This window comes from Montipora capricornis, chromosome 2 (genome assembly GCF_036669925.1).
Source record: "Montipora capricornis isolate CH-2021 chromosome 2, ASM3666992v2, whole genome shotgun sequence".
Lineage (NCBI taxonomy): Eukaryota > Metazoa > Cnidaria > Anthozoa > Scleractinia > Acroporidae > Montipora > Montipora capricornis.
In genome coordinates this window covers 59,896,622-59,909,121 of record NC_090884.1, presented here as the reverse complement: position 1 = coordinate 59,909,121, position 12,500 = coordinate 59,896,622, and the positions used below count along the sequence as shown (strand labels likewise).

At 41.0% G+C, this 12,500-nt stretch overlaps 1 protein-coding gene across 1 annotated transcript in view; it reads right to left on the bottom strand.

Annotated features, from left to right (window-relative positions):
* The window catches only part of LOC138029506 (phosphatidylinositol N-acetylglucosaminyltransferase subunit C-like), a 14,637-nt gene that overhangs the window by 1,999 nt on the left and 138 nt on the right, over nt 1–12,500 (bottom strand). The window contains exons 1-7 of the mRNA XM_068877226.1: nt 12,389–12,500; nt 9,938–10,007; nt 8,871–9,025; nt 4,618–4,730; nt 2,408–2,463; nt 1,360–1,507; nt 383–549 (exon numbers count right to left, since the gene is read on the bottom strand). The exon at nt 12,389–12,500 is cut by the window's right edge and continues 138 nt beyond it. Of these exons, the coding sequence (XP_068733327.1) occupies nt 383–549; nt 1,360–1,507; nt 2,408–2,463; nt 4,618–4,730; nt 8,871–9,025; nt 9,938–10,007; nt 12,389–12,500 (821 nt within the window). The remainder of the gene's footprint in view (nt 1–382; nt 550–1,359; nt 1,508–2,407; nt 2,464–4,617; nt 4,731–8,870; nt 9,026–9,937; nt 10,008–12,388) is intronic.

Genomic DNA, 12,500 nt, shown 5'->3' with positions numbered 1-12,500 from the left:
GTGTCGGCCGCCTGTAATTACTTGGAGTTTTGATTGGTTTACCGAATTGTCTCCGTCCTTTTTGATTGGCCAAAGTAATTACTTTGGTTTTAGTTTTACGACACTCAATTGAAAACCGCTCTATAGGATATAAAGGCCCCCCTATCCCGATTTCCCATTGGCTAACAAGGCGGTGCCGTCTCTAAAGAGAAAATTGAAAATTGTTTACGAAAGCTTACGTCCCTAACATAACCTCAAATTTAGACACTTCATGTCGTTGTCACGCCGAGAACAGCCTATGTCGAGCGTACAGAATCACCGCTCTTGTCGACGTCGTTGTTGCTTTGACAGGTTTGAAAAGCATTGCAAAATGGCAACAGTAAAGATGTTATATACTCCTTACTTTTTTAATCGTTGAAGTTTAATCAGCCAAAACGGACATACAAAAGTCACAGCTAAGTGTACCAATACCAACAGCACTGCGAACAATTGGGACAGCGGCCACAGCATTGCTATGGCAACCAATACTAAGACCCATGTTACAAATACGTCACTGGATGGAAGCTGCACCTATGGAAACACAATGATATCGATAATAACAGTCACTGAATAAGAGTGAGTGTGATATTGCACACCTTCCAACTCGCACGGTTTCAGGTCTCACTTCTAAATCTCACTCTTTTTTTTTAACAACGAGTTGTGATCTTAAGCAAAAATGTCCCAAAATAAACTCGATCCCTTAGTTTTGGACTGCTTGGACGTGCTTCTATTGAGTATCTGGCGCGAGCCTTTCAACCCTCGATCTTATGCTCAATCAGAGCATAAAGTGCCCGGTTGCACGTGTTCAAGATGGCGGAATGATGCAGTGATCTGGACTAAAATCGAATACTCTCCTGTTCCTGAATCTCGCTAAAAAGGCAAGAAGAGCCCACTTTGATGAACACAAATTAGTGCCACGTAAGGTACTTGTTTGCCTTACTTGAGATAATCAATGATGTAGTCTGTGGTTGCCTTTTTCAAACGGTGACATTTGCTTAGTTTTTCAGCAACTCTTTGCTGACAAGGAACTAATCATGGCAGTTTCAGCATAACTAGCATTACTTTAAGTCTCCGGAGAGAAAGAGAAGGAGGGAGGAGGAGCTCGGGCTCCATTCCCAAAACAGCGGTTGGTAATTGAGCCTATCTTTGATTCCGTTTTTCAACACTTGCGAATTTCAAGGTTTGGGATCCAAATTTCAAGGTTTTAACTAGTAAAACTTTGAGACCTGAAGGTTTGGAGGTTTCAGATAAAAATTATGAAAAGGGAGAGTTCAGCTCCCTGAAATGACGTCAATCGATTGTGAATTAACCCTGAAAGATGATTTACAACGCATTTAGTACCTTAAGCTGTCTTCTCAGCGAAGGAAAAAGAGCGAAGAGCTGCATAGCAAAGGTAACAGTTGCAAACACGTGCCATGAAGAAGGAAGACGGGATGCCAGACAAACTGAAGCAAAGATTGACGCATTGAATGACGTGGATCTGCAGACGCTGTCAAGAAATCAATTCCACAGTTCCATTCATTCTTATCACACCCAAAGAAACATTTACGGTTGGAATAAAATTGCACTCTTAAAAGTTTAACACAACATAAGCAGAAGGGATGCATCTAAGCCAGTCGCTCATCATTTTAATCTCCCTAACCATTCCAAAAAACACATGGCTATCTGCGGAAAGCCGCAAGAATCTGGAACAAAAATTCATCTTCCACATCGGCACCCTTAATCCCCACGGTATTAACGAACACTTTTCATTTAACTAATGTGTACTACTCCTGTTTTTCACGTTGCCATGCTACCATTAGCGTAGCTCCTACTCCACCACAAAAACTACACACGATTGCAAAAATTGCGTTCATAACTTCGAGGATCATAGCTTCACTTGACACAACCCATAATTACTCGATTCGCGCTGACGAAGGGCTAACGCTCGAAACGTCAGCTTTTAGAATCTCTGTCCGGTGGTCAATTTACATTATCAACTCCGTTTCGTATATGAGAAAGGGGATTTACGGTCGATTCGCCCGAAGGCGATTTGCCCGGACCAAAGATGATTCGCCCGATGCCAATTAAAAGAATTAACGTTGCCTATTAATTAATAGTTTCTTTCCATGTCCATTTAACAGTTCAAATAATGATATTTTACAGATTCTTAACTTAAAAGTTCTTTTTGTATCTTGATTCGTGAAATATCTTACTAACCTAATTTCATCGCCTCGAACTGTAAAATACGCCCCCCTTGTTTGTTCTCAGTTCAAATCTTGGCCCGTGGTTTTCACATTTCCCGGTCAGTAACCTACAGACAGGCCCTCGAAGTCGGTCGTTAAGCGATATTTATTCTTAGTTTAAGCATAACTCCTTTAAATTTAGCTTATTTTAGATTCACACTTACATCGCAGCGCGTGTTCCATAATCGTAGAGAAGTAAATTCATGGCCAGCATGAAGGTCTGAAAATGGGAGGAAGACAAATGATAAAATTATTAACAGAGGTTACATTTGTCCAAAAAAAATCACCAGAACACATGAGCTCAACAAATTGACCTGCTCCCAACTGAGTGGCTTCATAGCTCAGTTGGTAGATTCGCAGAGGTCATGGATTCGAAACCCGTTGAAACCACTTCAGTCCAGTTACATGTAAATGCATGCTATGATCACTTCTTTCTGTTGTCTATCCCACGCACTTCACATGTATACATTTATTTCAATAAAATCATGACAGCCATTTCTTTTTGATAAGGGCATTACAATATAAGCCTTTCCCTAATCACGTTCAGGGAGTGTTACATGCACGGGAAAAATTGCAACGGCGACTTTTCGCGCAACAATCGAACACGTGTAGAATAGTCCCGCGGACGATTTTTCGTGCGAATTTTGACTCGGCAACATGTTGCAATTGTTTGAAACATAGTTAATGGAGGGAGATGGTTAGGAAGGGCGGCAAACTTCAGAAGGAAGCCCCGTTGTTTGCGATTGCAGTTTGAACCGTACCGTCACGTGATCACGACCGGGCACAGAAGCTTCGTGATCAGTATAAACAAGGTATAAAGAAACATGGTGTCTGGCTACCGAGACTTCATATTTGCAGACGATTTCGACGCGATAATGGCCATTTTAGAAGAAGACGAAAACGTGGAAGAACAATTTCTAGAAGATGTACAGGAGGTTAGTATTAATAATTTTAACTGGTACCTAAAAAGGTGCGATTGAGGTGCGTAGTTGAGACATCGATCGATGAGCAAAACTGTCTATAGTTCTGAGTTGCTGCTCTAAAGCAGTCGAATAGATTTCTTTTAGAAATAAAAAGCTTATTCTTAAAATTTATAGTGCTATTTCGCTTTAAACAATCTCCAAACTGTTAGCTTTGAATCGTAGTTTACGTAACTATGTTTGAAACTAGTACTGAATCGGCATATGGAAACCTTTTTTTTTAATTTCCAGTTAGGCAACAAAAAGGGAAGTCATTTTCACCGACCTCTTTTAAGGAAGGGATAACCTCAAGAAAATACTATCAGCTTTACTGACTGAAATAGACCCTTCTCGAATTTTAGAATTGCCGCTGAATACAAACACCAATGACACATTGATACAGGGTTAGTCTCGACCTAATGTAAAGTATTCACAAAAACCGGCGGGAAGCTGCCTAAAATTTGAAAATTAAACAGTAGACAGAGTTGTAAACAGGTCATCTTCTCGCTGGAATTTGTGAATATGTTCACTTTAGATGAAGGTTAACCCTAGCTGTAAAAACGCGCTCTCAGTGCTTTTATTCAGCGGTCATGGCGAACTCGAAAAACCGGACTATTTCACTGCACCATTTGCTAAATCATGCTCTTTTGATGGAAAATATCCAACTATTCCCCTAAGCAGAAAATTAGGGCGCGTTCGATTGACCCTATTCCGGAATAAGAATACTTGGAGTGATGACTAAAAAAGTATGTTTGGCGCATTTCGAAGCTGCAAGGATGATAAATTTACGTTTAAAATAGCATTTTAACAAATGTTTGACAATTTTAATGTGAATCTCCGCAAAAACGAAGGATTTCCAACTTATATTCCATGTATTCCTATTCCGGATTACGGTCAATCGAACGCACCCTTAAATTCGCAGCGATTTTTCTGTCAAATGGTACCATCAACTGAAAGTGCTCTATCACATGAACAAGAAACTTTCAAACAACAACATTCAGTTCTTGGGAATATTAACTGATCATGCCGTTTCCTGCTTTCCTGTTTGACATTTTACTGTAGTGCATTTGACTCGATTAGCTATCCTACCTGCAGCTCGCTCTTAATTGTTATTTAACCTTTTTGAGAAAGAAATAAACTTGCTGTTGTTGTTGTTGTTGTTGTTGTTGTTGTTGGAGATCGTTACCAACCGGAAACCGTGTTATTGGCCATCCCATGGGGCCCTGTGTTCAGTGTGGGAAAGCCAGGCATGTTACCCGTTAAAGTTTAGTGGTTGTGTTTTCTCGGAATTATATCCTGTAACATCCAGGCGAGTTTCTATCAAAAGACAGTATTTCACAACAATTACTTCCGCGTAACATAATAAAGACAAAATCATGCTGCAGGAGGAATACCTTTGAAGGGACTTTACTTACAGTCATGGCGTATATCGTGTCCGTGCTTATGGAATCCGTCAAGGTTTTTAAAACAGGAGATAACACAAGTACTGAGATTAGCACCAACAAACAAGTCTTGAGGTCATCCATTCCTACAATAATACAAGTGCGCAAGATAAAATACCTCTTACTAACCGAGTTCGAGATCCATACTGAGTTTTTCCGTTGCCTAATGACCAGGAGTCACAGTCTTCGCATCCTCTACCGGGGAAATAAGCGGGGAGTCACTCCATGGCCAGCGGTTTTCATTATCGCGCCACATGGTAAATTTGACAGTGATGTACATGATGATTGACATTGCATCTGTAAGTGCTCTACAATTAGCACGTTACCCATGCAATAGGATCATAGGTGTTTACCTCAGGGCCTAATAATCGTCATTAGCAGTATCCCACTTTAATCTTGTCCTTTGTGTTTCATTGGACTACAATTAAAGGAGAACTGAAGCCAAAACTCAACTCAATTTCGTATGAAAGACAGCGAAGAAAAGAACAGGATTCGGCGACTCTGTTAGGTTGTGCATTGCATTATGGGATTATAACTAATAAAGGACATCCATCTTAGCGTTTTTCACTTCTTTCACGCCTTGAAGAGCACTTTGTTGGCCAAGACGATGTCATGCCACGAAGACTCGCTTTCTTTAACTATACACAAAAACCCTCGGAATCTATAACCAACTTCGAAACAAGAATTCCAACAATGGCCAAGAAAACCAGGTATGCAGATATGACTAATCCGTTACAGAAATTAATAGGGGACCGTTTATGCACCGGAGTCCACAACAAGAATTTGAGGGAACTAATCCTGCATCACCACAAAAAGGACGGTAAAACCGCGTACACAATTGAACAACAGCTCGCTCGAGCAAAATCTTGGGAAGCTGCCCACAACACTAACATAGCCATCATGCAATCTGCCAGCCTGTCATTGGAAGAACAAGTTCATCACATGACAAGCGAACCTCACCCTCCTTCGCGAGCAAAGTACGGCTGGTGTGGAGGCCCAAGACATCCCCTAAGGAACGCTCCGCGAAAAAAACAGGCCACCTTCGTAAGTGTGCAGATCCCCCAAAGACCGGTTCAAGGCAGAATTTGAAAGGAAACAAAGGAGCCCTGGTAGACGCCCACTTGTCAAACGCAGAGAAACAGCTCACCACCTGAGAGGACATCCCCCCCTCCCGGTGAACCTCCCCTGCGATGATGATGATGATAATGATGATGATGATGACTATGTCATCCACTTCTTCTTAATACTTGCCGACCACGGAAACCCCTCCCACCCATAAGGAGGGCAAATCCTTCGCCTGGCACCCCATCTCTGTTCACTGTGAAAAAAAAGTAAAGGAACTGATACAAGTAGACTCCGATGCATCCAGTAACACCCTTCCATACTCTGTCTACGCCAGCAAAGATATCACCTACCAACTTCCTGGAACCATCCTATGCAAGGATCCACCCTGACTCTGGCCAAGCCGTTCATCCCATAGGAAAACTCACCCTCACTTGTGAGGGACCTTCTCACTTTGAGACACGGAGATTTCAATCAAGATCCCAAAGTCACCCCATGCCACGCTGGCATACACAGAATACCGGTAGCAAAATTGAAAAAGGTCAAGGAAAAATTAGACAAAATGGTGGCAAGTGGGAAACTGAAAAGAGTTGACCACCCCACCAATTGGTGCAGCAACATGCAAGTCCGTGGGAAGGATCCTACCCGATGGCACAACCAAAATACGTCTATGTCTGGATCCAAGCCAGACTCTGAACAAGGCCATTATCATTCCACGCTACCAAATACCAACTATTCGAGAAATACAACTTCAACTTGCAGGCAAGAGGTACAAGAACTTCTCCATCTTCGATGCTCTTGATGGCTTCACACAGATAAAACTCACAGAGAAAGCCAGCTTGTGCGCTGTCCAGTAGTGTAGCAGCTGATCCAAGGATTACTCGCCATTGGTTCCCAACCCTTGCAGGAAACAATGATATGTCATTCTTTCTATTGTTTCAGCTATTGTTTGAGGTCAGGGTTGCAAACCAATGGCGAGTTATCTTTGGATCAGCTGCTACACCGCGCTGTCACGCACACACCTTGGGGCAGATACTGCTGACAACGTCCTCAGTATGGAAACAGCAGTGCTTCAGAAGAATTCCAGCTACGAATGCATGAAGCTCTGGATGGCTTGCAAGGCGTCTACTGTGTAGCTGGCTCAAGGCCACACCAAAGATGAGGCCGACAAAAACCACGATGTACACATTCACACCCTAATGAACCGGGCTGGTCAGAGGGACCTCACTTTCAACCCGAAAAAAGTTCAAGCTCTCCAATATCACCTTCATGGGCCACGTTATCTCTGAAGAGGGTGTAAAACCTGACCCCAGACATGACAGTTCCCACAGACAAACATGCACTGATGCGATTCTATGGCACAGTTAATTACCTTTAGTTAGTCACGTCTGCCCACATCTATCAACGACTATCAAGCCCCTTTTCGACCTCACAAAACAAGACGGAGAATTCATTTGGACAGACATCCACGAAAAGGCCTTTGGAAAAGCTAAGGAGCTTCAACCTGCCTAGCCTATTTTGATGTCAATGAGCCTATCACCCCTCACGCAGATGTGTCGCAAAATGAGCTTGGTGCTGCCCTCCAACCAGATGATTCGGGTCATCTCCAGCCCGTTGCGAACACCTCCTGCAAACTACGCCCAAATAAAGGGCTGTGAGCTCAGATGGAAAAAGACTGTCGGGATGTCTTGCAATTGTGGCAGCCTGCGACAAATGGGACCAGTGGATATATGGTCGTGAAATCACTGTCCCGTCTGATCACCAACCCTAAGAAAAAATCTTTAAAAAACCACTCCATGCAGCTCCTCGTCGCCTCCAAAATATGATGAAGCGCCTTCAACGCTATCATATCAGAGTCACTAATCAAAAAGGCACTTCACTCTCTTTGGCTGATAGGCTCCCAAGGGCCACACTTCCTACTACTAATGACTCAAAGCAAATAGTATTTCGCCTTGTAATTGACAGCCTTCTGCCAAACCCACGGATCACCTCGCAGACTTCGGAAGATATCAAATACTCCACATCACAGGACCCTAACCTGAGTGAACTGAAGAAGATAATTATCCACGGCTGGCCTTCAACCAAGTTCCAACTTGCCCGAGAACTCCACCCCTAACGCTCGGGCTAACGCTCACATGGTTTACATGGGGAGAAAATAGCACTTCAAATTACCCTCCAATAGTTAATTCAGTTGAAATACAGTGTATTAGTGCTACATGTACATGGCCAACGTTTGCAAAAACGTAACCCTTCTTTGTACTTGTACATATTTATTGCCGTGAAATTGACATCGTAAATTTCCAGCGACCTGCTCCCGTCTGACCTTGCAGCTAAGTCAGTAGAGCAGCAGTGATCTAACCCTAAGGTCGTGGGTTCAATTCCCACCCAGGTCAGCGTTTTTCTCTGTCCTTGTGTGGGCCCAGTTCCATTAGTAGGGCTAACGTCCGCCTAAACTTGTGATTACCGCATTGACACTGCAGTATTCATAACTCTCTCTGAACACTGGCCATACCAAAAAAGTTCTGGCAGCTTAAACACACTAGTTAGGCATTCATGTGCATTCAGCATTGTATTATCTGAAGGATGCCTTAGCCTAAGACTGTGATGCTACTTACCCTTATCAAATATACTGAAGTTAAGAGTCTTTGTTGTGTTATTTTTGCTGTATGAGGTTCCAAAAAAGGAGGAGGGTGTTAGGGTGTGCATTGCATTGCCCTCGTAGAATAATTGTTAATTATACCTCTACACCTACATGCCCCAGCACTCCTTTTGACTTATGGCTGTTTTTTTGCTTTGGTGGCCTCATGAATACACCACAAGCCTTTTTAGAGACATTACGCCAAGATGGCCACTTCTGCTGGAAAGAACACACTAACGGCAACTTCATCCCCTACTCTTCTCGAATAGTGTGTGGGTTCTTTAACGTCCCACAGAGAACTTATAAACATGGAAGATATTAAGGCTTTCAACTGCCTGAACTGCAGTCTTGAATAGGTTAAATGAAGACTGCAGTTCTGGCAGTCAAAAGTTTGTGCCTTTTAATACTCCTAACCAGAGAACAATTTGTTAGTTTTAAGATGATTCATCCTGGCTGCAGGCCCTCGTCTATATTTTCACTTTTGATATACTTGCAGTCAAGAGCATGAAACAGTAAAACCACTTACTAGTCCTTTCAGATTGGAATCTCAGCCTTCCACCATCCAGGGCATCAAACAAGACATAGCCAATGAAAGTTAGCACTGAGGCCAGTGCAAGTAAGACAGACGGCGATAAAAGACCAAGATCCATATACACAAAGACTGTGACAAACATTGCAACACTAAAAAAAGCCAAAAGGAGTCTGTCTAGTGCAACAAGCATAAAAAGCAACATATGAAGTACAGTTACTTTACATGTATGTAAAGTTATACCATAATTTCTTTGATTTCCAAACATTTCAGTATAAAAATGACCCATGCATGCACTCAATAAAATTACTCTACTCACACATACTGTGATACTAAAACAAACAAAAAAAGCCAAAGGGAGTCTGTTCAGTCCAACAACTATTAAAAACAACAAATGAAGTACCGTATGTAAAGTTACAGTATACCATAATTTCTTTGATTACTCATACAAATTATTTTACTCAGACATACTGTGATACTAAAACAAACAAATTATGCTACAAGAAATCTAAACTAGATTACAAAAATGGCATACATTCTAGGCTATAGCTAAGGCAAAGGAAAAACATATTCGTACTGAATTACTTACTAGATACATGTACTTAATTGACCACTCCCTACAGAGGCTTTTCAGGGCTGATGAAACACAATCAAGACACAACAGAACAAGCACACCTCCAACTGTTAAGAATCCCAACTGGCCGCAGGCAAACCAGTTGGCTATTTACAATATAATTACAGCCGAGAAGTTGAACAAGCAACTTCCAGGATCAAAATTCAATTTAACTAGTCAGAACTGTTACAGTTTTTGAACCCAGGATCACTGGGTCTGAAGGCAAGCGCCCTAACCACTGGGCCTCAGTCTGCCACATTGAAAAATTTGCAAGGTTCAATCAAAATGCATGCGACTCTAATTACAAGGGGCTATTAAACTACAGTATGCGATCAGGGTAGCACAATAACACTGATAATTGCCTTCACTTTACACTGAACAAAGAGTCTTGCTGAACATTAATTTTTAAAAGATAAAAAGTGTATTATAATAACAATATTATAATATGCACCTGCTAATTTGTTGGGACACTGCTCCAGATTCCCACACAACTGACCAGAACTGATAGGTTCTTGTGTTTACTACAAAAATAATGATTTTTGAAAAATCGTTTTGATTCTACAGATAACAATTTTGATATGTCTATTTTAGCGCAAAAACACAAATGCCTGTGTATATAGTCCAGAGGTAAAATATATCTTGCACGAAACAATAACCACTCACTCATGCAGTCTCAAGAAATTCTCAGACAATTCAATTTTTCCTGCAGACATAATTATTCTGACCATGTAGACAGACTTTATTCAAATCCCACCTAAAAGCAAGGATTTTCTTGAGGCCTCTTTAACCCATTAAGAGATTTTATTAGAGTGTCTAACGTCAGACGACTTTGCTTATCAACTGGTGGTGACCTAGGGCGTTTGATGTGTCATGGGCCAAAAACTGCATAAATTGCTCATTTCACTGAAACAATCTCTCTAAAATCTATAATCTCAAACAAAACATAATCAAGGTTTGTGCTGGAGAATTCCCATGGCTTGAGCATCTGCAGAGAACCACAGGAGATGCTGTATACCCTGCCCCTTCCAACTTAGCTTGTATTTTCAAATCAGCCTGGGGTGTATTTCTAAAAGGTACAACAAAGCAGGTAGTGTATGCACTACTTGCTGCCATAACACTCCTTTTGCCTCTTGTTCTTGTTCTTGTTCAAGCTCAGCTAATATTAATGATGGACAAATACATCTATATATCTATTGTTCTAGCTGAGAACTGTGTGAATAACTTCTCAAGTTTTTCTTCATCTTCTTTGCTGACATTTTGATTTCTTAAGTTTACTGTATGAGTTTAATTTCGCCCTTTTTTCCATCAGGAAGAGCCAGTATTCCATACTTTTTTTACTCTGTCGTCCTTAAAGTGGTACTATGATCAAATTTTTACCCCTTGATTTTTTGAGTGTATCACATAGAATTCCATGAAAGAACATAAACGCCATTTACCGTTTGCAAATATCCTCATTAGTTCCGGAGATATTTAAGTTTGAAAAATGGGTAAAATTGAGATGACTAATGACGTCATACACTCAACCCAATATTATATTGAGTATATAAATAGAGCTACCTTGGCCAATTTACAGCGCAGACCATTGAAACTTGGTAGTCTAATAGTTCTGCGGGAAACACACCTATGGCTATAAAAAATTATGTTCCCATGGCAACTCACTCTTTTCCAGTCCCCACCCACTTGATTTCAATATGTTAGTGATTTTCAGCTTGAAAAATGTTAAACAAGGCCACAAAGTCGTGCTAACATGTTTATATGCTTGCTGGATCATGCATATGAAGTGCTGTAGGCAAATATCAAAATGGAACGCCACAGGTGGCCAGAAAAGCTCATAATATGGGGGAGGTCTGGAACCCAGTATGATGCCATGGTAACAGAACTGTTAAGCTCATATTGTGGAGAACATTTAGTAGAATCTTACTGCAAAAAATCAAAAATTTCTGATACAAATTGGCTGAACAAAATTTTCATATTTGAACAAAATTTGGTTGAGTGTATGACGTCATCACTTGGCTAATTTGCATATTTTAAAAACTTGAATATCTCTGGAACGAAAAGAGATATTTGAAAAAAGTAAACAGCATTTTTCTTCTCAAGCAGACTACTTGTTTATGTTTCAAAGTGGCTTAGATAGGAAAGATGCAATTTTCGTCATAGTACCACTTTAAACATAACCAGTTCCTTGTAGAGAAATATCGCTTTGAATTCTTAAGGGATGCTGGGACATCATAGTGGTGAGAGCACACGCCTCCCACTAATGTGGCCTGGGTTCCCTTCCCAGGCTCGGTGTTAAATGTGGGTTGCATTTGTTCATTTCTACTCTGCTCCGAGAGGTTTTTCTCTGGGCACTTCAGTTTTTTCCTCTCCTCAAAAACCAATATTTCATTTCATTTGCTTTAATTTGTTACTTTCAGTTTACAGTGTGTCCCCAATTAGTGCTCCAGCGCTAGCAGACTTAACACTTTCCTTTCCTTTTATAGTGATTGAGTTAAGTTGCAAGATGCTCTGCTCAAGCTTATAATTACAGCTGTCTATATTAATGCTCAGTAAAATTTAATACGTAACGTTAAGCAAACGTTCAGGAATAAGTGTACACAAACATTTGGTTTTATCAACGGAGTTGATATTTGTAAATTGACCACGGTACAGAGATTCTAAAAGCTGACGTTTCGAGCGTTAGGTAAGAGGGCCCGGTGGTCAATCACATCAACTCCGTTGATAAAACCAAATTTTTGTGTGCTACTTCGCTTCCCCACCGATGCAGCACCACAGTTTCTTTAGAAACTACCCTCTTAAGCTTTATTCAGAAATAAGTGTGACTGGCATTTCGTAAAAAGATAATAATTTCGGCTTATTAATTTTTCCTACAGTCTGCCACTTCTCCCATTTCCTTCATACTCACAGTTTTTCCTCATTTCATCCAAAAACGATTCGTCCACATAGTTGTCTGGAACACCCTGGTCCTCGTAAAGCACTTTTCTCCACAGCTTTGTTCTTTTTTTTTTAGCCGGCAG